At 41.5% G+C, this 27,637-nt stretch overlaps 2 protein-coding genes across 13 annotated transcripts in view; one reads left to right on the top strand and one right to left on the bottom strand.

Annotated features, from left to right (window-relative positions):
- The window catches only part of gabbr1b (gamma-aminobutyric acid (GABA) B receptor, 1b), a 332,077-nt gene that overhangs the window by 52,710 nt on the left and 251,730 nt on the right, over positions 1 to 27,637 (bottom strand). The gene's annotated exons all lie outside the window — the stretch shown is intronic.
- Positions 16,275 to 27,610, top strand: LOC307022352 (chromodomain-helicase-DNA-binding protein 8-like). Of its 7 annotated transcripts, XM_079655120.1 has the most exons (4): positions 16,472 to 18,081; positions 18,890 to 19,057; positions 19,195 to 19,349; positions 22,015 to 27,610. In XM_079655120.1, exons 1-3 carry the CDS (start codon positions 18,076 to 18,078, stop codon positions 19,324 to 19,326), a joined length of 306 nt encoding a protein of 101 aa, XP_079511246.1. In that variant the 5' UTR covers positions 16,472 to 18,075; the 3' UTR covers positions 19,327 to 19,349; positions 22,015 to 27,610. The 7 variants fall into 7 exon arrangements, 2 of the variants coding, with proteins under 2 accessions (XP_079511246.1, XP_079511245.1); XR_013803368.1 differs by lacking the exon at positions 22,015 to 27,610 and adding an exon at positions 18,595 to 18,706 and having other exon boundaries at positions 18,890 to 20,442; XR_013803369.1 differs by lacking the exon at positions 22,015 to 27,610 and having other exon boundaries at positions 16,472 to 17,795; positions 17,983 to 18,081; positions 18,595 to 20,442.

A 27,637-nucleotide genomic window follows, 5' to 3' on the forward strand; every position in this document is an offset into this window, starting at 1 on the left:
CCTGATCAAATATAACACCAAGATTCCTTACAGTCTCAATGGAGGCCAAATTAATGCCATCCATAGTTAGTATATCTTTAGATAATTTGTTTCGTAGATTCTTCGGGCCAAGTACAATAACTTCAGTTTTGGTCGTGTTTAACATCAAAAAGTTTAAGGTCATCCACGTTTTTAAGTCCTTGAGGCAGTCTTGAATTGTATTTAGATGATTAATTTCATCAGGCTTGATTAATAAATATAGTTGAGAATCATCAGCATAACAATGAAAATTTACAGAATGATTCCTTATAATATTGCCTAACGGAAGCATATAATGTGAACAAAATAGGTCCGAGCACTGAGCCCTGTGGCACTCCATGGCTAACTTTGGTTTGCGTGGAAGATTCATCGTTGACCTAAACCAGCCTAAAGCAGTTCCCTTTATGCCAACTAAGTGCTCTAGTCTTTGCAATAAGATATCATGGTCGATAGTATCAAATGCAGCATTGAGATCGAGCAAAACAAGAATAGAGACAAGTCCTTTGTCTGAGGCTATTAGAATGTAATTTGTGACTTTAACCAGAGCTGTCTCTGTGCTATGATATGTTCTAAAGCCAGACTGAAAATCTTCAAATAAATCATTGTTTTTTAAGTAATCACTAAGATGTTTTGCGACTTCTTTCTCAATACTTTTTGAGAGGAATGGAAGATTAGAAATAGGTCTATAGTTGGCTAAAACCTCTGGATCGAGGTTGTGCTTTTTAAGAAGAGGTTTTCTCACTGCTACTTTGAATGATTGTGGAACATAGGCTGATAATAAAGACATATTCATAATATTTAATAAAGAAGTGCTAATTAATGGAAAAACTTCCTTCAACAGCTTAGTAGGAATTGGGTCTAACATACACGTTGACGGTTTAGAAGAGAGAATCATTGAATTTAATTGTTCAAGGTTTATGGCTGAAAAGCATTCTAGTTTACTATCTAGTGTAATATTAGAACTTACGTTTCCGGGAGCTGTTGATAACACTATACTGGTCAAAGGCAAGAGGTCATTCATTTTGTTTCTAAGAGTAACAATTTTATCGTTAAAAAAGCACATAAAATCATTACTACTGAGTCCTATGGGAATAGAAGGCTCAATCGAGCTGTGGCTCTCTGTCAGCCTGGCTACAGTGCTGAAAAGAAATATTGCATTATTCTTATTCTCATCTATTAATGAAGAGTAGAAGGCTGCTCTCGCTTTACGCAGTGTTTTCTTACAGTATATTCATTGAGAGTAATATGCCAAATTAAACGAGATTCTTCAAGTTTAGTGGAACGCCATATCCTTTCAAGTTGTCTGGACTTTTGCTTTATTTTGCGGGTTTCGGCATTATACCATGGAGCTAATCTATGTTGTTTTATTTTCTTCTTTTTCAAAGGAGCAACAGAGTCTAATTTTATTCGCAGCGCATCTGTAGCACTATCAACAACATGATCAATTTGGGGTGGTGTACATTTTGTATAAGTTTCCTCCCCTACATGCAGACATGCTATCGAGTTAAGTACTCCACCCCAGCCCCCAACCGCCTCCAGCACCCCCCCAGTTACTGTGGAGGAGCATGATGTGAGACGGGTGCTCAAAGCAGTGAACACCAGGAAGGCTGCTGGTCCAGATGGAGTACCTGGGAAGGTGCTCAGAGCATGTGCCAACCAGCTCTCACAGGCCTTTACCAGCATTTTTAATCTCTCCCTGAAACTCGCTGTTATCCCACCTGGCCTTAAAACTGCCACTATCTTTCCTGTTCCTAAGAAAGCAACCACAGACAGCCTTAATGACTACCGCCCCATTGCACTCACACCTGTGATCATGAAGTGTTTTGAGAGGCTGGTGTTACATCACATAAAGGCCTGCCTTCCCCCCGCCCTCGAACCACACCAGTTTGCCTACAGAGCAAATAGATCCACTGAAGATGCCATAGCCATAGCTCTCCTCTCTTCACTGAACCACCTGGAGCATCGTGGGAGCTAAGTCAGATTGCACTTTATTGACTACAGCTCAGTGTTCAACACAATCATCCCGGACTTTCTATTTTGCAAACTATCATACCTAGGCCTTCCACCACCCACCTGTTCCGGGATCAAAGATTTCCTCACTAACCGCCCCCAACGTGTGAGACTTGGCCCCATCACTCCTGCACCCGCACTCTCAGCACCGGCTCTCCTCAGGGCTGTGTGCTGACCCCTCTCCTGTACTCGCTCTACACCCACGACTGCAGTCCAGCCCACCCTGAGAACATCATCATCAAGTTTGCTGACGACACCACTGTGGTGGGGCTCATCTCAGGAGGAGACGAGTCGGCCTACAGGAGTGAGGTACTGAAGCCCTCAGTGTGGTGTTCCGTGAACAACCTGGCACTGAACCCCACAAAAACCAAACAGATCATCGTAGACTTCAGGAGGAATCCTACCGACCTCGCTCCCCTCGACATTAACGGCGAGTGTGTGGAGAGGGTCCACACCTTCAAGTTCCTCGGCGTCCTCATCACCAACAACCTTTCCTGGAAGGACAACACCACAGCTGTCATCAAGAAGGCCCAGCAGCGTCTGCACTTCCTGAGGGTGCTCAGGAATAACAACTTGGCCACTAAGCTGCTGGTGACCTTCTACCGCTCTACCATCGAGAGCCTACTGACATACTGTATCACAGTGTGGTACGCCAGCTGCACTGAGGCCGACAGGATGAGGCTCCAGAGAGTCGTAAAAGCAGCAGAGGATCATCGGCTGCCCTCTCCCCTCCCTGATGGACATTTACACCTCCCGCTGCCTCAGTAGAGCCAAAAACATTGTTAAGGACAGTGCACACCCCGGCTTTCACCTGTTCAACCTGCTGCCCTCCGGCAGGCGCTACAGGTGTATCAAATCCAAAACCAACAGACTCAAAGACAGTTTTTCCCCAAGAGCCATCATTGCTCTTAACACCTGAAATCATGTGAAGCAATGTGACTCTGTAAATATATACATATATATCATTACTATTATTATTATTATTATAAATAAACACTATTATTATTATTATTATTATTATTATTTATTACAGATTTTATTTTTATACTCTTGGACATAATTACTGCACTTTATTCCTTATTCCTTTATTCCTTATTCCTAAGTATGTATGCTGCGTGTATTTTGTTGTCTTATGTTGTGATGTTTTTGTTTTTGTTTTGATAGCACCCTTGAAAGGGAGAAGCATTTATTATTATCTCATTGTACATGTATAATGACATTAAACGATTATATTCTAATTGGTGGAATCTCTTCCTTAAATGTGGCTATAGCACTAACAGATAGGTTTCTGCTGCAGGAGCTTTTGACTAATGCTTTGTAGTCTAGTAACAGTACTTCAAAAGCTACTAAGAAATGGTCGGATAAAGCAGGATTATGCGGTTCGACTAATAGTTGCTCAATTTCAATACCATCAGTCAGAACAAGGTAGAGAGTGTGATTATAACAGTGGGTTGGTTTATTTACACTCTGACAGAAACCAACAGAATCTAATATAGAGTTAAATGCAACAGTAGTGCCATAGATGGCATCCGGACTGTTTGGGTTGACAGGGATTAGACCGAGAGCTTCATCATGAGCCTGAGTCTTCATCATGTCTTCATCATGTCTTCATCATGAGCCTGAGTCGTCATCATGAGCCTGAGTCTTCATCATGTCTTCATCATGAGCCTGAGTCTTCATCATGAGCCTGAGTCTTCATCAGGAGCCTGAGTCTTCATCATGTCTTCATCATGAGTCTGAGTCTTCATCATGTCTTCATCATGTCTTCATCATATCTTCATCATGAGCCTGAGTCTTCATCATGAGCCTGAGTCTTCATCATGAGCCTGAGTCTTCATCATGTCTTCATCAGGAGCCTGAGTCTTCATCATGTCTTCATCATGAGCCTGAGTCTTCATCATGTCTTCATCATGTCTTCATCATGAGCCTGAGTCTTCACCATGAGCCTGAGTCTTCATCATGTCTTCATCATGAGTCTGAGTCTTCATCATGTCTTCATCATGAGTCTGAGTCTTCATCAGGAGCCTGAGTCTTCATCATGTCTTCATCATGACTCTGAGTCTTCATCCTGTCTTCATCATGAGCCTGAGTCTTCACCATGAGCCTGAGTCTTCATCATGTCTTCATCATGAGCCTGAGTCTTCACCATGAACCTGAGTCTTCATCATGTCTTCATCATGAGCCTGAGTCTTTATCATGAGCCTGAGTCTTCATCATGAGCCTGAGTCTTCATCAGGAGCCTGAGTCTTCATCATGTCTTCACCATGAGCCTGAGTCTTCATCATGAGCCTGAGTCTTCATCATGTCTTCACCATGAGCCTGAGTCTTCATCATGAGCCTGAGTCTTCATCATGTCTTCATCATGAGCCTGATTCTTCATCATGTCTTCACCATGAGCCTGGGTCTTCATCATGAGCCTGAGCCTTCATCATGAGCCTGAGTCTTCATCATGTCTTCATCATGAGCCTGAGTCTTCATCATGTCTTCACCATGAGCCTGGGTCTTCATCATGAGCCTGAGTCTTCATCATCAGTGTCCCTGTGGCCACAAGGACTTTTATTGCCCATTTTCACTTCAACTTCTTATGTTTTATCAACATTTATTTATTTTATTCTAATATGGTGCAATCCTCCAAAAGACACCTACCCCCCCTGGGATGAATAAAGTATCTTGGTTCTGATGATCGGGGCTCCCATGTGTTGCAGGCAGCTGGTTGTTATGCAGCAGAGGATCTCATGTGTCACCCCAGAGTGATGCAGAGGATTACTTTGAGAATCTGACTTCAAAAGCACGCGGTTCATTAGTCATACAGCAGCGTTTTTTTAATGTATTTGCTACTCAGGGAACACAACATAAAACATGGAGGAAAAGAGTTCTTTTTATAAAAAAACGAGGGTGCAAACGGTCTTTTATCACCATCAAGCAGGGCGTGTCTGAAGAGGCCTACTGTAGCGTGGTGTTAATACCTGATTGTATATTGAGGGGGCCAGAGATCGCACTAGGGTTATCAGAAAGGATCAGGATTTACTGTATATTAAATTAAAGGATTTTAATTGCATTACTTCCCCTTCTGCACACTTCCAAAAAGAATATTACATTACATTACATTACATTGCATTTAGCTGACGCTTTTATCCAAAGCGACTTACAATAAGTGCATTCGACCAGGAAGATACAACCTTTAAGAAAACAGAATCATATAAGTACATCAGGTTTCATAGAGCCAAACATTTCAAGTGCTACTCAACTGGCATTTAGAAAGCCAGCCCTTTATTAGTATATAAGTGCTTTGTTAGTAATTTTATCGCTCGAAGTGGAGTCTAAAGAGATGAGTTTTCAGTTTGCGTCGGAAGATGTGTAAGCTATCTGCTGTCCTGATTTCAATGGGGAGCTCATTCCACCATTTTGGAGCCAGGATAGCAAACCCACGTGTTTTTGCTGACGGGAACTTGGGTCCCCCTCGCAGTGCGGGTGCAGCGAGCTGTTTGGCTGATGCAGAGCGGAGTGCACGTGCTGGGGTGTACGGTTTAACCATGTCCTGGATGTAGGAAGGGCCAGATCCATTCGCAGCATGGTACGCAAGTACCAGTGTCTTGAAGTGGATTCTAGCAGTTACTGGAAGCCAGTGAAGGGAGCGGAGGAGCGGTGTGGTGTGGGAGAATTTGGGAAGGTTGAAGACCAGACGAGCCGCTGCATTCTGGATGAGCTGCAGAGGTCGGATGGCACATGCAGGTAGACCCGCCAGGAGGGAGTTGCAGTAGTCTAGGCGTGAGATGACGAGAGCCTGGACCAGAATCTGCGCTGATGTCTGGGTCAGCTGGGGACGTATCCTCCTGATGTTGTAAAGCGTGTATCTGCAGCAGCGGGTTGTAGCAGCGATGTTTGCAGTGAAGGACAGTTTGTTATCTAGGACCACACCCAGATTCCTTGCAGTCTGAGTCGGGGAAACAACAGAGGTGCCGATGTTGATTGTTAGGTCAAGAGTGGGACAATCTTTTCCCGGAAGGAAGAGCAGTTCAGTCTTGTCAAGGTTGAGCTTGAGGTGATGAGCAGACATCCACCGAGAGATGTCTGCTAGGCAAGCAGAGATGCGTGCGACGACCTGGGTCTCTGAGCGGGGAAAGGACAGAATTAGTTGGGTGTCGTCAGCGTAGCAGTGGTATGAAAAACCATGCGGGCTAATGACAGACCCGAGCGAGTTTGTGTACAGGGAGAAGAGGAGGGGACCAAGAACCGAGCCCTGAGGGACCCCTGTAGTTAATTGACAAGGGTCGGACTCGGACCCTCTCCAAGTAACCCTGTAGGTGCGGTCGTTGAGGTATGAGGTGAGGAGGGAAAGTGCAGTGCCTGAAACTCCAAGTTCTTGGACAGTGCGAAGGAGGATCCGATGGTTCACCGTGTCGAATGCAGCAGACAGGTCCAGAAGGATGATGACAGAGGAGAGGGAGGCTGCTTTAGCAGTGTGCAGTTTGTCAGAGACAGCAAGGAGAGCAGTTTCTGTTGAGTGACCTGCCTTGAAACCAGACTGGTGCGGATCCAGAAGGTTGTTCTGATGGAGATAAGAGGAGAGTTGTTTAAAGACAGCGCGTTCAAGTGTTTTAGACAGGAACGGGAGGAGAGAGACGGGTCTGTAGTTAATAACATCAGACGGGTTGAGAGTGGGTTTCTTTAGGAGAGGGTTTACTCTTGCCTCCTTGAGACTGTTTGGAAAGTGACCAGAAGTTAGAGAAGTGTTGATGAAATGGGTGAGAAATGGTAGAATATCAGGAGCGATAGTCTGAAGGAGGTTTGAGGGGATAGGGTCCAGAGAACAGGTGGTAGGACGGGCAGAGGTAATGAGGGTAAGAACCTCACTTGGAGAGAGAGGGGAGAAGGAGGTCAGTGTGTGGGTGAAGGGAGGGTCTGGTGACCCAGCGGTGAGTAAAGGTGAGTCAGAAAAAGAAGAGCGAATATCATCAACCTTTTTTTCAAAATGGTTAACAAAGTCGCTTGACAGAAGGGAGGAGGGGGGAGGTGCTTTGGGGGGGTCCAAGAGGGTGGAGAAGATAGAAAATAGTTTTTTGGGATTGGAATAGGAAGATTGGATCTTATCTTGAAAGAAAGTGCTTTTTGCCTGAGAGATGGAAGCAGAGAAAGAGGAGAGGAGAGCCTGATAGGTTAGGAGGTCGTCATGGTGTTTGGATTTCCACCATTTCCGCTCTGCTGCCCGAAGGATGGTTCTATTAGCACGCAGTGCATCATTTAGCCAGGGAGCAGGAGGGGACTGACGAGCCGGCCGCGATGTGAGAGGACAGAGAAAGTCCAGAGAGGATGAGAGAGTCGAGAGGAGAGTTTTTGCAGCAGTGTTTGGAGGCAGGAGTTGGAACGAGTCAGAGGAAGGGAGGGCTGAGAGCACCGATGAGGCAAAGGTAGAGGGGGAGAGGGAACGGAGGTTACGGCGGACAGGAGCAGAGTTAGAAGAGATGAGGTTGTTATGTTTGGAAAGGGGTAGAGAGAATGAAATGAAGAAGTGATCGGATGTGTGGAGCGGGTTTACAGAGAGGTTAGAAGTAGAGCAGTTCCTTGAGAATATGAGATCAAGGACATTGCCAGCTTTATGAGTTGGTGGGGATGGAGACAGTGAGAAAGCAAAGGTGGTTAACAGAGATGTTAGTTCAGATATCTTCCCTGTCTGGAGGTTGAAATCTCCGAGAAGTACAGCGGGAGGGCCAGTTTCCGGGATGTGTGAGAAGAGATTATCTAACTCCTCCAAGAAGTCCCCCAAGGCGCCTGGTGGACGGTAGAGAACAACAATGGTTAATTGTATAGGATGGGTTACTGTGACGGCATGGAATTCAAAGGTGGAAGGAGTGAAATTAGGTAGCTTGAAGAGGGAAAAGCTCCATTTGGGAGAGAGCAGGAGACCAGTGCCACCTCCTCTGCCAGAGGGTCTGGGTGTATGGGAGAAGGAATATGCTGTGGAGAGAGCTGCTGGGGTGGATGTGTTGGATGGAGTGATCCAGGTCTCCGTGAGAGCAAGGAAATCCAGAGACTGCAGGGACGCGTAGCCAGAGATGAAGTCAGCCTTAGGAACAGCTGACTGGCAGTTCCACAGGCCCCCTGAAACGAGATGTTGGATCTCAGTGGAGCATGTGGGATAGACGAGAGCAGGCCGGTGAGATCGATTAGGAGAAACACGGGGCCAGTGATAATTGCGAGAAGACACATGAACAGGAATGCAGAAAATACACATGATTATAGCATGAGGGGCTAGAGAACCCAAGAGAATTGAATAAAACTAAATAACACCAGCGATACTTGGCGCAATCAGAGTAGGATTTGCCTCCTCTTTGCCTCCCACGTGACTCCCACAGGACTCTTAATGTCTTTGTCAGTCTTACTCCCACAGGACTCTTAATGTCTTTGTCAGTCTTCGTCTGGCTGACGCTGAAGCTGACGCTGCAGGAAAAACGCAACCTAAGATGGATACCTGATTGCTCAGTTCTCACAGCTTTGGGGGCACGCCCCTGTAATTAGTTAACTATTTTCTGCTGATGGGCGACAGCAGAGTCTTCCTGCCTATTGAAATGCACACTTGAGGGGCGTGACTCACTGAGACCTGAGTTACGCCTGGAGTTGAGCAGATCTGAGATTTTAAAATCTCTCAGAAATCGCCGTTTTAGCTACAATAACTACAGAACAATTATACAGAGTAGAATAAATGAAACAGAGAAGTCTATTTAAACAAGAATATAACTTACAGTGATTGCTGAGTCAGTATCGATAGTGTCCTCGCCGAGTCTGGAAGCACACTGAGTTATTCTGATTTGAAATGCGCTATTTAAAATGTTTTTGCACTTCACGCAATCAGCAGAGTCTTCCTGCCTATTGAAATGCACACTTGAGGGGCGTGACTCACTGAGACCTGAGTTACGCCTGGAGTTGAGCAGATCTGAGATTTTAAAATCTCTCAGAAATCGCCGTTTTAGCTACAATAACTACAGAACAATTATACAGAGTAGAATAAATGAAACAGAGAAGTCTATTTAAACAAGAATATAACTTACAGTGATTGCTGAGTCAGTATCGATAGTGTCCTCGCCGAGTCTGGAAGCACTCGGCGAGTAATTATTAAATAACAATTCTGGAGGCAGTATGCCATTCAAACACAATCAAGCTCTTTATAAATGAAAGATTAATTGAACTACAGACACACATGACTAACAACTCATTTTCTTCACCCTTTGTTACTCTAGCACATTTGGCCTATGACAGAGATACAATAATCAATATAAAATATGTTAAGAAGATACTTTACTTAAAGTTCAAATCTGAGATTGTTTGTTACGTAATATTACAAATAATATACATTTAATTTGGGAGTATGCTCCATATTTATTTTAACGTTGATGAGTGCAAAATGAGTAACCTTATTTGATCCTGGGACCCTGTACATGGCTGGGGTCAGAGACAATGTTAATATGTTATGGTGATTATATATCCTACAAAGGTAGCAACAATATGGAGCAGCTATACTGGAGAACAGGGATTGGATTAAGTGTTAGTCCACTCACCACAAAACCTCCACAGCACCATGCCAGAGCAGTTTAAAATACAGGAAAGAGATCCGGGATACGGAGCTGCTCCACTACCCAGCATGCTCCTGGCGACAGTGTTGTCGCAGTGGAATGGTTGAAGTGCTCTACTGATCTTGCCCAGCAACAGGAGATCAGAGGTTGTTGTGTTGTAGCAGAGACCAGTGGTAGGCTATGTTTGGGCCAGTGATGCTTTAGCTGACAGAATTCAACATCTTTTTTGTTTCTGCTTCACATTCCTCTTGATTCTAGAACAAATCCCCTTCAGGAATGAGCATCTGTTTTAAGTTTGTATCTTCTTGTCAGTATAAATGCACTACAACCTGCATTTTGTTGTACAACCATGTGTTGTGCAAGGACAACAATCAATACAATCAATGGGTACATGCAACCATGAACACACGCAATAAATACAGCGATGCTGTCGATAATGATGAGGATGATGATGATGATGATGATGATGATGATGATGATGATGATGATGATGATGATGATGATGATGATACAGTGACTGACACCTTGGAAAGATGTATTACCTCATAGAAACATTAAAATAAACGCATAGTGGATGACATTCACTGAACGCACAGTTCAACACCTTAAAGATGGGGAACACCAATTTAAAATATTCCTGAAAAATGGCCAGATCACAAGAAAAAATGTAACTAGTGGCGTATAAATAATAGGGATTCATTAACTGCACTCCACTTTGGCTATCGAACCTAAGAGATTACATTTAAATAAAATACTTTATTATGACTTGTACATTTGGGGCACCGCTCTTTATTAAAAGTGGAAATATGATACCATTTATCATGAATATAGTCTTATAATAGGTTGGATTTCACTCAGACTTCATTTAAAAACACAAAAAAGCAAGTAAACAGTTTCTTTATAAAAAAAAATCAAAACAAGTGAAATATTAACAACAATGAATGGTGAATGCATGGAAGTACAGTATGACGTTACACAATGAATGATGTACAGTCAATGAGATTGTCAAACACTTTTTCTGAAAACAATAAGTGAAATTGTAACAGTGGGATGAGTGTTCAACAGCTGAAATTGGTTTCAGACACTACTAAATCTTACTCTATAAAAATCCAATTTTGAACTATGTGCAACCTGGAGAAAAGGTCATGATGCCACTAGAAACATTATAAATCATCCTCTTAGAAACATGGATATTGCTACCAAATGTAATTGAGATATTGTAAGTAGTTGCGATGACAAAAAACTAAGCTAAACTTAATAAGAAAAGGCAAACTGTCACTATTGTGCATTACTAATGAGTCTTTTCAGGAGTCTGAAATGTATCCAACAAGGCCTACATCGGTATGTCATCATTGTGAGGATGTCAGCATGATGTTTGCATAAAGCCAAAGCACCGCAGGCCGAGCTCAGCCTCTCAGAGACACCAGCATGGCTGCAGCCTCCTGCTCCTGAAGATACCATAGCTTTTATAGTAGCCATGATAACATTGTTATTTCCACCAAATGTTCCTCATCATGATTAGAACCTTTTTTCCTTGTCAATATAGCAAATTGTTCTGCAGTTTGAAAAAAGGATCCAGAATCATAATTCCTAAAGATTATTCACAGTGCATGTGAGTGGGTGTAAGTGTCTGCTGAACGCAGATTGTATCTGCATGCGTGTTGGTTACAGAGAAAAAGAGAATGTGTGTGTGTGTGTGTGTGTGTGTGTGTGAGAGCAAGATTTCATTGGGGGAAAGTGTTCTCCAACGCTAATACCTCCCCCTGCCCTTGATGGTGGAATCGTGACAGTATGTAACCATGGCGACTGCCCCATAATGGTTGCCAAGGCAATGTGAGAGGCAGCGATGCAGCAGTGGTTGTCAAGGAGACCGGAAGAATGAAGGAGGAGATTGTGGACAAATACTGGGAAAGCAAGGTGGGAGAGTGAGGATGAGAGGGAGAGAGATAGAGAGACACGAGGTGATGAAGGAGGGACTAGGGAAGAATGGATGAAGACATACATGGGAGCTAGAAGAGAAGGAAACAGGGTAATGTGGAGAGAGATAGAGGGATTTGGGGAAGTGGACTTTTACACGTCAGCAAGTAGCAACCAATGTATACTCCAGTCCTCTGCTGTGTCCCAATCCACCTACCTTAACCATCGAGCTGTTTGAGTGCATAAGTGCGTCCCAATGCAAAGTATGGCAAAAAGCACAATGAGTACGTGTATGGTTCACTCATAATGATGCATTCACATGATACGTGAATTCCTCCTAGCTCACAGAGCCTTGTTATGAAAACAGCCAGTTAAGTTTTGTTTCTGTAGTTACCGCCCTTGCTAGATCATGCCCCTTCATACATCTGTCATCTGATTGGTTGCACGTTGAAATGTCAGTGGTAAACAAGGACGAAGTTTAAATTATTTTAACTTTACTGGTGTTGGAAAAAAAGCCAAGATAAATTGTGTTTATCTAGGCGGCCTGTAAAGATTTGGTCCTGCTAACGATCATTGCCAGCTAGCTAGCTAACAAGCTAACAGCAGCAGTCTATGCAATTTTAGACAACATAAGGTTAGGCCGGCCCTATGCCAAGGGGCGGTATAGGCGAATACTGAGGGTGCATCCACCCAAGAAAAAAAAAAACACTATTAACTAGGGATGTAACGATATATCGAATATCGCGGTAAATAAATGTCTCAATACCGTCGTGAGACTGAAAAAAAATTATAATAAAAAAAACAAAAAACTTTATTTAACCAGATGGTCCCATTGAGATCATCGATCTCTTTTTCAAGGGAGACCTGTCCAACATGGCAGCAAGTAGGTTACAACATGAACATAAAACAACAGATAACACAAAAGGACATCGTATTTACAGGGCTACATGTACATACTGTACCTAGACATTGACAAGCACCAACAGTATATTTATATCCCACCCTGTCAATAAGCCTCACCTTCTTGGCAAAAACTGTATCGTTTTTGAAGTGGTGGAGAGACAATGCACAGTTTTATCCACTGCTGTCACCCATGGCCAAAGCATATCTCTCTATCCCAGCAACATCAGTACCAAGCAAGAGAGTTTTTTCCACAGCAGGAGATATTGTAAACGCCCAAACATCCCAGCTTTTACCTGTAAATGTGGACATGCTCATATTCCTAAAAGATAACCTTGATGATGCTGAGTGGGTGAGTTAGTGAGTTAGAGTTGAGTTACTTGAAAAACTAAAGTGAAACTCAAATGCTGTACAAATCAGATGTATTATTTAATAAACAGGACTAAACGCTAACTTTTAAAAGTGGTTGCCAGGCATCAGTTTTTGGTTGCCAAAACTGTAAATATGGTTGCCATTTTTAGTCACCTTACTGTATATTTTAAATAATTAAGATAGCCTACTATACAGTTATTCATCAACTTAATAATGAAAATGTGACACAAAAGAGTGTTCAAATGCTTTACAATAAGTAATTAACACAATTATTTTAAACTTAAGTGGTAGTAAACTTGTCCACCCTCAATTACTGGTATACAAAATACCAGTAGTGCAGCTGTTGTCATGTTCTTCACCGATCCCTCACATATAACTGAGCAAGTCAATAGTTTCTTGGTCATCCGTTGTCTCCCTTTCAAATGTGGGTTTTCTTGACCTTCGTGCTGAACCCCACCATAGATCCATTGGCCCTTTAGCATTGAAGTCTTGGATTGGCCAGACTGATACATTTATAATGTTAAATAAATGAAAACCATTCACAGTTAAGAATGAGATATTAATTGTTAATGCCGTAAATTACCTTTAATATGTCTAACTATATTTAAAATGTGTTACCTATTTATAGAAGTGATTATATTTGTATGCCAATATTTTCCTATGGTAAAGTTTCGTTTTGCACTTTTATTTTGGTAGTAACAAGATCGGGACTCTTATTCTGAAGGAACTTTTACCGGAAGTGAATGCACAACGGAGCAGAATATCCATATATTTTATGGAATGCCATTTAAGCCAAAATTAAATAAATAATTAAATAAATACATATATATATATATAAATATGCCCATTAAATACATTCTGAAATAAATAAATGAGGCAATAAATATGTATACATTGTACATTTAAATACACATTTATTTATTTCATGGGACTTTTATTTCATAATGACACATTTATTTATTTCAAGAGACTTTTATTTCATAATGACACATTTATTTATTTCAAGAGACTTTTATTTCATAATGACACATTTATTTATTTCAAGAGACTTGTATTTCATAATGACACATTTATTTATTTATTTCAGGGGACTTGTATTTCATAATGACACATTTATTTATTTCAGGTGACTTGTATTTCATAATGCCACATTTATTTATTTCAGGGGACTTGTATTTCATAATGCCACATTTCCATTCCTTATATGCAAATGAACGGGGCGTGGTTAGCTCACAGATCCAGACCAAAGCAACAGCACCACACTCCAGTACTCTTAAGTGGTTTGCAAGCTGCCACTAAACCAAACCGGTTCAAGAACCATTTTTGTGCTTTCCTGGAGCTTAACTGGTTCTTCTCTGGTTCTGAGTCGAGAGCCAGTTGCGGGCTACAGCCTGATTTAGCTCTGGTTCTTCCTGTTTCAGCCGCAGCGGAGCCGGTGTTACAGTATAAATTGAGTCATGACAACTGGCGACATTCTATTATTTTCGTCATAGGAATCCGGGGCGTGTACATCGAGGACCCATTGTTGACTTACCAGGAAAGAAACATCGTTTGTCGTTTACGTTCATCTTTTGCTATATCTGCCTTCCTAAGATCACTTTGCTGCACATTCATTACTCGTATGTGAGGTTGTGGGTGAGAGTCCGATATCGTGACGCTTACAGGGAGGTATCGAACATTACAAAGTAGGTGACTGTGTGGATGCCTGTTCAAAACATTGCAAACTTCAATAAATCATTTAAATTATATATTTGTGTCCGACTTTCATTTGTTCATCGTTCTTAATGTGATGTATAGTAGCTTTGATAGCTGTCCATACCTTCAGACAGCCTAAAAGTAAAACACAAGTTGTTTATTCACAGCCCGAACGCTCATCGAGATGACTAGATCAGTCATGACAACTTGTGATCAGCTCCGATTAAATTGTGATATCAATTCTGTAGCTAACCTCCAGGGAGCACGTTTATTTTATGAAATACCTATATCCCTCTCATCACAACAAGACTCTACACTGTGCAGGAAAAACAATTACATACATGAAAATAACCTTGATGCATGGGAATTAAACACACAAACTAACAGATAAATCATCAGAAGAAGGCAGAGAGGAAGTAAATAACAACAGGAACACGGAAGGCAGACAGAATTGCTTAGACACGGGTGTCACATGAAATTTAAATGTTCTGGAAAGTTCCTTATACAGATTCCTCATGAGATTTTTCTATCTCATGAAGTCCCTAAGTGACACACACTGAACAGTCTGGGGTCATGGTCCTTGTCATTTGCTTTTGTCTTCCCATAACAACATGTCCAAGATGTCCATGTGTCAGGCTAAAACATGTGACAGAACTAGCTAGATTTGGAAAGGTTTTTTGTTGCTAAAGTTAATATTCAAGCCATTTAAGAATAAAAATGCTTACATGACATGTCATTTGTTAAACATTAAGCTGTCTTCGGCTCTTTTCTGCTGTAACAAATGTAAATTTCCCCTCTGTGGGACAAATAAAGGTATTCTGATTCTGATTACATTTAACCTGTTGTGGAAACATTTCTTGATGAAATTGATATGAAACAAATGCCATAAATATTGCTGTGACACATGGTGTCACATCGGGACTTTAACCCTAAACATTCACAGTAAACCCGGAGTGACATATATGCACAATTAGAAATATGAGTATGGTCTGGTCAGTTAATTTAGCTGATTCAATTATATTTAGTTAACATATGCTTTATTCTTCAATTCATAGTATGTTCAAACAAATGCAAACCAAAACATCATCCTTGTTAATTAAGTTATAAATAAGAGTTACTTTACCATTAAAGCCCATATATTTGACACTAGGGGGGGTTACTTGTCAGAAATGTGTCTATTTAGTCTAAATGACGTTCCCCTTAATTTCCCCAAAAGTAGAAATGGGTCCGGGTTCTTATGGGTTAAACGTATAGGCTTAAAGGCATAATAGAACTACCGTATTATATGTATTCAACTTGTGCCCCGCTGGACTTATTTTTCTGTGGTTTACCGTTACTGTGACATATCAATATAGCCACGGAAGATAGTTTGTGTGTTTAATTCCCATGCATCAAGGTTATTTTCATGTATGTAATTGTTTTTCCTGCACAGTGTAGAGTCTTGTTGTGATGAGAGGGATACAGGTATTTCATAAAATAAACATGATCCCTGGAGGTTAGCTACAGAATTGATATCACAATTTAATCGGAGCTGATCACAAGTTGTCATGACTGATCCAGTCATCTCGATGAGCGTTCAGGCTGTGAATAAACAACTTGTGTTTTACTTTTAGGCTGTCTGAAGGTATGGACAGCTATCAAAGCTACTATACATCACATTAAGAACGATGAACAAATGAAAGTCGGACACAAATATATAATTTAAATGATTTATTGAAGTTTGCAATGTTTTGAACAGGCATCCACACAGTCACCTACTTTGAAATGTTCGATACCTCCCTGTAAGCGTCACGATATCGGCCTCTGCCCCACAACCTCACATACGAGTACTGAATGTGCAGCAAATGGATCTTAGGAAGGCAGATATAGCAAAAGATGAACGTAAACGACAAACGATGTTTCTTTCCTGGTAAGTCAACAATGGGTCCTCAATGTACACGACCCGGATTCCGATGACGAAAATAATAGAATGTCGCCAGTTGTCATGACTCAACTTATACTGTAACACCGGCTCTAAACACCGAAAACCGGTTCTTAGCTAACCCCACTTGGCTGCCCGGCAAGAACCAAGAACGTCACGTCGGAAGGGGGCTAGATTAACCTGAGCCATAATAACAGTTTATGGCGAGTACGGAAAATGAAAGTTGTAACAAGCAGTAGCGCTGAGCAAAGTGAGAAGATCGTTCTTATTATACATCCATGGTGAAGATCAGTTGAGAGCGGTTGAGAGCCGTTTCTGTGACTCCGCCCAATGCTGCTCTTCTGAGAGCAACCGCTCTGACAGCTCTCTCTAGTCTCTATTGGGAAACAGCTAAAAGTCCTTCTGGAGGTAAGCAACGCTACACATTTACACCCAGTCTGAGAGTAAAAGATTTCTCGAAGGTTCGTTTTGCTTTCTTACAATGTTAAGTTAATGTTAACGTAACCTTAAGTTTGCTACGAGGCTATTGTTACGAGCTAGCTGTCTTAGCTAACACCAGTTAGCAGCTAACGTTTTCTGCAGTTTGTGTTGCCCCTGAAAAACGTGATGTAGTTATTTAAGGGTATGTTAAATTAACGTTATTTTAAAAGTTGAGAGAGTTAAGTTGTTTAAAATCGTCAATGTAATGCACGTTAGAGGTTTTGTGTTGGACATGAAGTTAGCTAACGTTAACTAACTCTACCAGGTTAGCATGTTAAGCTGTACTTTCTGTGGCAGCTAGCTTAATACAAAGAGGGGTTTTGTGCTTCATTGCAAACTTTTCTTACAAATGTGTGTTAATCTACCTGAAACTGTAGGGACAGTTTGTTTTTATTCAACTATACAGACCATTGTTGAGGAGATGCAAAACATACTGTACATGAGTTGGGTCCAACATATACCTTGAGTAATGTTACTTTGCTGCTAAAAATGAAACATCATTATCAGATGAGGACATCACCAAAGTGTGTGAGTCTGTCAGGGGATTTGATCTGCTCTCTGCATGTCGTACACACTGCTCTGGTATTACTTATCTTGCGAAATGTAAGTCTCCCGCTCTTGTCATCGTTCAGGCATTGAATTTGAACTCCTATGACTGGTTGCGGACTTGAAGGGAACGACTTCCTGGCCTTCCTGACATCCAGGAAAAAGGTGAGATTCTAATACATTTGAATGCCAAAAGCAAGTTATTAACTTTTTAAATATGATTGTTTTGGGGCATTTCTGTTTTATTGGACAGAGGGCCTCAGAGGCATTAGATATCTACTGGAAACAGTGGAGAGGGAGGAGAAGATGATTTGCAGCAAAAGGTCCAGCCGGATTTTTGCTGCTCCGTGTGGAACGTGTTCTATCAGGTAAAGCACTTTGGTACCCAGTTATTTATGGTATTGAGCCTGAATTTAGCCTTTGGAAGGTAATTTCCAACAGTGCATTGTAAAGACTGAAAAAACAGGCTCAGGTTAAAGCTTGACATGATTTGGTCTTTTACTTAAGAGGATGTTTGTCCTCCTGTCTTCTCTTATTTCCTTATCTTTCTTTCAGGTGTAACATCTACCAATGGTTGTACATGACAGAGACCTCCTCCGCCTCTTTGCTGTCTTACTAGTCAATCCTTCTGATCAGGTCCTTTCCTAAATGGTGGTAAGTTTTACAGTTCAGTGTACGTTAATTTAGCAACTTAATGCTTTACCGCTGTTGAATAAACCCTATATTGCTAGTCATTTTATTAAAACTACGATTTGTAAACCTTTTGATTCCAATTACAATAATCTTTTTGTTATAATTTTAAAACATATCTTAACATCCATCAGCAATCAATACAACAAATCATCCAACACTTAATAGAAGAAATCAGGAGCTATTTCTTTTGATACAGCAGCATGTTTTGGGACTGCTCATTGATGTCATCAAGAGCCATTGAGTCTCCCTTTTGTAGTCGGCCTCTTAGAATGTTTATCATTTCTTTGTCTCTTAACATTCCTATAATCATTAGTTTTTTTATTGTTGATATTGTTTTGTTCTTTATTTTTTCGTTGTGAGAATCACTTTGCAATTGTGTAAGTGCTATATAAATAGTTACACTAATATTATTGTTGTTACCATCATTACTATTATTAATAATGTCTTCTTTGTTTTCTTTATTTATCGCTGCAGAAAGGATCATGCCAGCCCACATCAAACACCTGATCAAGAGCTTGTGAACCTCACTGCTGCGGACACCTGTGTGATATTCGACTCTGACTGGAACCCTCAAAATGACCAGCAGGTACGATATATATATCTGCTCTGTCTGTCCTAAAGATAGTTCAATAGGGCTACAACAACAACAATCTTTCCGTTTATTCACTCGGTTCTTTAAGTGTATATTTTCCCATTTAATGCTTAAAAAACGTTGAACAGCAGCCGCACATGATGCTCTTTTGACCCCTCTTTTAATTTTTTATTTCAGGCTCAAGCTCGGTGTCATTGTTTTGGCCAGTCTAAGGCGGTGAAGGTTTACCATCTGATCACTAGAAACTATGAGAGGGAAATGCTGGATAAAGCTAGTCTGAAGCTCGGGCTGGACCGTGCCGTCCTGCAGAGCACAAGTGGGAACAAAGAAGGCAACAACAACGGGGTGAGAAAAAGAAAATCTGTCATATTTCTAGATGCCAAGTCATTTTTGGGTCAGTCGCTGTTGCAGTGCGCTTAGTTTATTTTCGAAAAGAGTTTTCTAAATCCATTGGTGTGAATATCTCTCTGCGTTGCCTTTAGCCGGTCCAGCAGTTCTCCAAGAAGAAGATCGAGGACCTGCTGAGGAAAGGAGCCTACGGCGCCATCATGGAAGAGAACGACGAAGTCAATCCCTTCTGCGAGGAGGACATCGACCAGATCCTGCAGCGATGAGCCACCATCATCACCATCACCAGGTATGTTCTTAGCAGCACTAGCCACTTGCTCTTTTTGAGACACCAAGTACTTGGGTATTTGAAATGTAATATTGATGATGTAATAATTAAAACTAGGGATGGGTACCGAGCCCCAGTATTAACGGGGCTCAGTACCCAACAGTATTAATTATTAAAGGCCGTGGTACCGTTAAGGTCCAACGTTATCAATCTTTTTATCTGTACTGGAGACATTCCAAAAATATATGTCATATGTATTATATCTACATAAACATTATATCGCAGTCTTACTGTCGCCAACTCTGTTTCTAATATGCAATAAGACTACAAAGTGCGTCTATGATTTATTTTCGATCTTTTCCAATCCAGACGAGAGATCTCTCCCCGGTCGGTGTGCGAGGGGGCGGGGCAGTTTACACACACGACCTGATGCATACACACACACACACACACACACACACACACACACACACACACACACACACACACACACACACACACACACACACACACACACACACACACACACACACAGCAGAGAGAACTAAGCGCCCCGAGGTTAGTTATATGTTACCGTCTTGAGCATGGATGTATAATAAGAACTGGATACAGCGTGGGAGGCGGGGTCTCGTTCTTTCCTATGAGAGTTGCTCATTGGCGCATGCAGTCAAAATGGCCCAACTTTTGAGAGAGCGAAACGTCATAGATTACCCGTCATGCCTGGCTGTCAGAGCAGAAGAACCCGTATGTGCGCTCACAGAGAGAAGCTGCAGTACATATGCAGGAGCCTGTACGTGGCGCTGTAACTTCCTCCACAAAAGTAGCGAAGAAGCATGGTTGTCATGGTTGCCCTTCTGTTTATTCTCCGCGGTGGGGGCCGAGGGAACCGGGCAGAGTTTTTCGCCAGTCAACGTGTTTTAAAGTTTTAATCTTCCGGACAAAATTATAAAAGTGCCGGTCAAAGGTCTTCTTTGCTATTTATTGAGCTTTAAAACAAATGAATAACGACTCTATATAATATAATAATATAATACATGGAGCCTCTCTTTTTCCTCCCTCTCTTCGGATAGCGTCAGTGTCTGTCTCAAGCAGCAGCTGATCCAGTAATGAGTGACCCGACAGTAAAAATAAACATATTTATAACTAGTTTAGGTAGTTTGAGAGGTAATTAAAATAGCTAAGGGTGATGATCTGACTTGAAGTGTGTGTTTTGCTCCGTTCACCGCTGCACAGCGGGAGGAGCTGCAGGTGAGCAGAGCGGCGTGTCTCCGTCCTGTCAGATTAGACTTCACTCGCGTTTATGTCCATATCGAGAGAAAGATAAATAATCTGAATTCAGTGTGCAGTTTACTTTGACGTGGGGGTGAGCAGCAGAGGTGGGGAGAGGCGGGGCTATTGCGTCATCATTATCAGAAAATTATCGTATAGGGCGTACACACGGAGCCGTTGGACCCCACAGAGCGTTGCGTAAGGAGTGCTATCCACCTTGGGACCCGTGATCGTTTCCGCAGTTGTTTACTGTCATATTCGGTCGTCCTAGTGCAGCCGAACGGTCTATATGACACTACACAGTAACGCAAACAACCGTTTACGTCGTGGGGCCGGGGCCTTACGGCCCGTCTACACTACAGGCATGAAAAAATCTTGAAGCTGGGCGTGTCTGAAGCTTGGCGATTTTTTGCGAGCAACCAATCACATGAATCTCCCGCCCCCGAAATACAAAGCAATAGCAATGTTAAAACGAAGTAAACTGGATATAAACTCTCCAAACAGGCGAAAAAACTATCAGTTTCACCCACTGTCTCTGCCACCTCCCTCCATGCCTGGTTCCTCCGGTTTGTATCCCGGTAAATAGTTCCGGTCGTAAAGAACGGGGTGATATGCTACCGTAATATCTCGTTTGGAATATGAGGAAATGAACTGCGGTCTGGCTCTCCTAGCTTGCACGCGGTTTGATTGGCTGAGCTTGCACTGGCGGGATTTGCATATACGGAATTTGATTGGCTGATGCCAAGCATCGAGCCTCAAAAGTTGAACATTGTTCAACTTTTGATGCCGATCGATGCTCGTGATGCTTGCAAAGCCATGCCCCGCTCCCCACAATGCAGTTCGGCGAAGATTAAAAATCTTCTACGTCACCCCATTCAAGTGAATGGGCGAAGCGTTGAAAGCATTTTACGATGCCTGTGGTGTAGACGTACCGTTAGTCTATGGGAAAAATTATTTCTGGGCCGGTCGACGTCACAGACTGATAAGGAAATTGTAGTACCACCGTTTGGACACAATGAATATTTTCCTCAGAGTCCGGCGCACTTCCTGGGGGCTTGGTCTTGAGGTGGGAAATGATCGTTGCGAAAAGTGCAATAAGTGTTTAGCATGTAAGGGCGGTAACACGAGCTATTTGTCTAAACATTTAGCAAAAGTGCACCACATTCAGACAGAGGAATGCACCGGGTTCGACTGTTGTTCTAGTAGCTCTATAGCCCCATCCAAGAGTAACGTTTCCACGTCAGGTGTTATGTATGCTAGCAGCAACACACGGATTTAACTCAATTATACAAACATGGGTTAAGGAGTAGAGGTAACTGAGTTATTTTTTTTTTAAAGTTTCAGCTATTCTTTTTGCAGTTCTATCATTACATAATTTAATAAGATTTTTTAAAACATTGTTGTTTCTTATTTTCAGTTTGCTTCAAGCAGTGGCTGTACGAGAAAGACGTGGAGCACCAAGAAATGCTGGCCAGATTGGCAAAGACCGGAAGATACGTAACAGAGAAGATAATGGATATTAACAAGAAAAAGAAAAAAAATGTTTATAATTTCTTTGTTGCTGTTTACATTTTGAAATATATTTGTTATTTTTAAATCAAATGCATCTATTTTAGATGATATGTTTATTTAGATGTAGGTTTTTTTGTAATATTATTGTATTAAGTATAATTTATTAAATAAAAATACTGTTATGAACACTATACAATGTCTTTATTTTGATAGTTACCACACATTACATTGTATATTTAATACTATAAGCTGGTGATAGATAAATGCTGGTCTGCTGGTATGCCAGCAAAACCAGCACACGTTGTGTTTTGGTCACCAGCATGGTCCACCAAAACACAACATATGCTGGTCCATGCTGGTTTTTCCAGCAGGAACGCAACCACACACTTGTAAAAAAATAACACACTTTATAAAGTCAGGCAACATTATAACCAGGCTTCGTGTGATTCTGTTTATTTGCACCTTACTTTACAGGCAGAAGTTTTGTTTTGTATTAGCAGCTATCGGATAGAATCAATACAGGGGCTTCACAGGTTGTGCTGTCCGACTATCACAAGTAGAATCATAATGAAAAGGTCAAATGTGCCTTTAGAAAACGGCTTATGCCACAATAGGATAGCAACAAGTAGTCAAGATAGTCAGTTTAGCTTTAGCGGTTGCTGTTGCATAACTGCGGTCAACTCAGCCGTCTCTCATGTTGGCTTGGTCAAATCAGCAGCTATGCATTTTTGAGTGCGCAATGAACAGTGCCTTTACGGTAATCGCTGTACAAGAGTAAAATAATGCATGTTTTTTTCTGCTTTATTTGCAATACAAGTCATTTGTACCATAAGTTCTTAATACAACTGACACTGTTTGACTCAGTCCTAGTTTGACTGCTACAATAAAATGAAGTTTTTACTGTGTACTTTTTGGGTAATACTCTCTCAAAGACCCCTCCTGAGAACAAAATCATGCCACTTCTGCTTCCGCCTTATTTTCATTTAGTAGTTTGCCTTATTTTGATTCAGTAGTCCTTCTCCTCCTTTTTCTTCCTCTTCTCAAGTAGTCAGTGTGGTGCTGTTGCTTTGGTCTGGGTCTCTGGATCTGTGAGCTAACCACGCCCCGTTCATTTGCATATAAGGAATGGAAATGATGCCTTATGAAATACAAGTCCCCTGAAATAAATAAATGTGTCATTATGAAATACAAGTCCCCTGAAATAAATAAACGTGTCATTATGAAATACAAGTCCCCTGAAATAAATAAATGTGTCATTATGAAATACAAGTCTCTTGAAATAAATAAATGTCTCATTATGAAATAAAAGTCTCTTGAAATAAATAAATGTGTCATTATGAAATAAATAAATATGTATTTAAATGTACATGTACTGTATACATATTTATTCCCTCATTTATTTATTTCAGAATTTATTTCATAGGCATATTTATATATATATGTATTTATTTAATTATTTATTTAATTTAGGCTTAAATGGCATTCCATAATATTTCGCCTCCCAAGACTTTACACATTTCCTCTTTACTTTTCGTTCGGGTTCACCTTGCGCTTTATCAGTTGAATCACTTTGAACATTCGTTTGAGATGTTGACGGGTTGGCCAAACTTTTTACCCCACAGTCAAACAACTTAATATGCTTCGCCATTCTTTGTAAAAAAAACACACGGCGCACCGCACACGCGAGTAAACGTGCATCGCTTTCTGGCTCCGTAATCACACCAATGCACGTGCAACTTAAGTATCAGGTTCCGACTGGTCACAACAATAATTAGGGCCCAATCCCAAGCCACTCCCTCGACCCTACCCCTCCGTGACGGAGTGAACTCCCTCTGTAGCCACACTCGCAGCTCAACGAGGCTCCCTCCTGTCAGATGGAGGGAGTAAATACAGCAGCAAGCTTTAACCTCTCCCTCAGCACAAATACAATTCCAAAAGTATGGAAGTCTGCTTATGTCTTGCCTTTACTGAAAGGAGGGGAGGCAACTATTTTAAATAACTATAGGCCAATCTCTAAATTGTCAGTTCTGGCTAAAGTACTCGAACGACTAGTGAGTGAGCAAGTAAAGGAGTTTTTATGTAAAAATGATATCCTGTCTAAACATCAGTCAGGCTTCAGAAAGAAACAGAGCACCATCACTGCGACAATGAAAGTGGTGAATGACATTACGAGTATTTTAGATAATAAGCAGAGTTGTGCATCTCTTCTTATTGACCTTTCCAAAGCGTTTGACACCGTTGATCATCGCATCTTAAAGCAGAGGCTACTCAGTATTGGCATATCCAGCCATGCAGTGGGGTGGTTTGTGAACTACCTCTCTGAAAGGTCCCAATGTGTTCATTTTGATGGGCTGTCTTCTGAGTGGTTAAACATTTCTAATGGTGTTCCTCAAGGTTCTGTTTTAGGTCCACTTTTATTCTCCATATATATCAACAGTTTAGGTGATAATGTGGATTAAGCTACTTTACATTTTTATGCGGATGATACCGTGATGTATTGTGCAGGTACCTCCATTAAGGAGGCGGTTGTCCAATTACAGGCTGTTTTTAACACTGTTCAGACTCAGCTCTCTGAATAAAGCTTCTTTTGAATGTGGATAAAACCAAGGTGATGCTCTTTTCAAAAGCTAAAAAGACACCAGAGCCTGTTGTAGACATTGTAACTACGCAAGGGAAAAAACATGAAGTGGTAACCTGTTACAAATACCTTGGTATCTGGCTTGATGACTGTCTCTCTTTTAAACTGCATGTCAATAACCTGCTAAAAAAAACTGAGGGTTAGGCTAGGTTTCTTTTACAGAAACAAGTCCTGTTTCTCACTTGAGGCCAGGAAAAGGCTAGTCACTGTGACCTTTTTACCTGTGCTGGATATGGTGATCTGTTTTATATGAATGCACCGGCCAATTACCTGATCAAGTTAGATGCCGCCTATCACAGTGCACTGAGATTTGTCACAAACTGTAAAGCATTAACCCATCAATGAACCCTGTATGCAAGGGCAGGTTTGCTTTCACTAACTGTACGGAGGCTCAATCACTGGTATCTTTTTATTTACAAAGCCATGTTAGGAAAACTTCCATCCTACATCTGCTCCCTGATCTCACGGCGTATTGTAAATGGCTACTGCCTGAGATCGAATGCTGTGGTTGTATTAAATGTGCCAACTGCTAGGACTGTCTTAGGGAATACAGCTTTTAGATGCGCAGCTCCGCTAATTTGGAACAGTCTGCAAAAGGAATGGAAGTTGAGCAGTTTGGTTCCATTACATGTTTTTAAAGCAAGGTTAGATGCTATCCAATCGGAAACTGTTGGTATCTGTAAATGCTACTAGCTATACAAACTGTAGTCAATGTAAATAAGCCATATGATGTCCTCTTTGTTTTTCTGTCATGTTTGTATTCATGTCGGAACCTACTTGCAGCAGGTCACCATTGAAAAATAGGTCAATGATCTCAATGGGTTTTCACCTGAATAAATAAAGGTTTTGAATTGAATTGGGACGTCCTCCCCTCTCTCTGGCAGAAACAGTAAAGGCCGTAACTGTATGTAACAACGGTTTCAAATCAGCATCTCTTAGACAAAAAGTTTAAATTAATAACTCAAATAAAACTCCAAACATCTTTCATTGTGTTTCAAAGCTCTTTTAGTCAATTACCGTTACTCACCTTAAATTCAGGGACATTTGGAAAGATTATTCAGATAATAACCTGCAGACACCTTCTCCACCTCAGTGCAGCCCAGCACTGCAGCAGCATCAATTATACTGTACATTAGGTAATTTATACTGTGGTTTACTATACACTGTGTGTGCTGTGTGCTCTGCATGTGTGACCATTAAATAGTTTCATCCCTCCCATTCTATAGAGGGGATGGAAGGGTCCAACAAACACCGGACTTTCAGCCTAGAGCCCGCTGTTTATCCTGTGTAAGCCTACACCAAGATTCATTCATTTGAATGTACTTTCGTATCTTAAATGAAATTACAAACATACTATACTGTTGAAGTTGACAGCGGAAAGGTTTTCTCGGTTCACGACATGCAGTGCACCAAGTATCCAAGTTTAACCGCTGGTCACCTTGAGCCGGCCTGATTCTGTCATGTCACTGTCCTGCATACTTGTGTCCACTGCCATCCAGGAAGGACGCTGCTTCTGTGTGTGGGGAGAAGTGCCTTTGGCTGACATGCACATGAAACAGTTTTTTGTATAACTCCTCAGCTCATCCTCTGTCCCACAGCATCAGCTGACTACCAAACGCAGTCCAGACAGACAGACCGCAGGCTCCAACAGTCAAAAACACAGGCCACACACGCACACGGCCCCACACACACACGGCCACACGGCCACACACACACACACACACACACACACACACACACACACACACACACACACACACACACACACACACACACACACACACACACACACACACACACACACACACACACACACACACACACACACAGACACACAGTATGACTCAGTTACTTCACTTGGCCTGTAAACACTCTCCCTCTGGTTTCGTCTAACCACAACACACCACTCAGATGACCTGAGTGTGTGTGTGCTGGGGTTACAATAACTCGTTTTTACAGCCAGTAAAACGGTACTCTATTTATACTGTACATATTTAGAGTGGCGTCAGGCTCTACCGGAAGACTTAACACTTGCTTTAAACCACCACAAAAAGTTAAAGACAACAAATGATGGAATAAGTGCTGCTGAAATATACATTTTTACTGAATTTATCAAAACAATATGAAAGCAAACGTGACAGAAATGTTGGGTTTGTAACTTCAAATCAAAAACTTAGCAGACAGGAAGAAGAATGAAATATAATTAAACATACATGTAAAAAACAGAAAAAGTGCAAATAAAAGACTGGCTCTCTCTTTTAGTGAGGTATACCATATTTTGATTATTTACAGAATATAATAAATGTATTTGTAAAAAATAAATGGACATTTAAAAGCAGTGGTATGTTCTTTCGAAATAACAATGGAACAAGAACAATGTCATATTATTTCCCAAATAATTCTTGGCTTGCACTGCAATCAATTTGTTTAGTTCTAGAATAGTTTCCCCAGCCCACACACACCTCCCCAATCTTCAAACAATCGATGACAGGAAATCCAATCAGCTGTGTCTGAGAAAACACCGAGAATAAACAACTGAAGGTGTCCATTAACCAATGCATCGCTCCACTTTGTTTTTACAAAATCCCTGCACAGTTTTCAGAGCATTAACCACTTTGTGCATCTTGTCAGTGCTCAGAGAGGCAGAGAGGACACACACACCTCCCTGTGTGTCGATTAGAGAAAACACAATTTCATTCTCAAAGTCAAGGTCATGGGGGCCCTTCCCATTGCATCAGCACCCAGATTGCTTTCTCCTGGTTTGTTTAGACTGTCAACTAGTATCTGTTATTTATTGCAGAGCTGTGGTGGCTCCCATGCTCAGTCAGTAAGTGAAATACCATCCAAAGCATCACAGCACTTTAACTCTGGTGCTGCTCTATCACATGCA

This window comes from Notothenia rossii (assembly GCF_949606895.1).
Source record: "Notothenia rossii genome assembly, chromosome: 10".
Taxonomy (NCBI): Eukaryota; Metazoa; Chordata; class Actinopteri; order Perciformes; family Nototheniidae; genus Notothenia; species Notothenia rossii.

Bases quoted from the DNA above. Each gene is read 5' to 3' on its own strand.
- LOC307022352 (XM_079655120.1), top strand. The intron at 19,058-19,194 runs GTGAGAAAAAGA...CGTTGCCTTTAG, and splicing joins AAGAAGGCAACAACAACGGG to CCGGTCCAGCAGTTCTCCAA.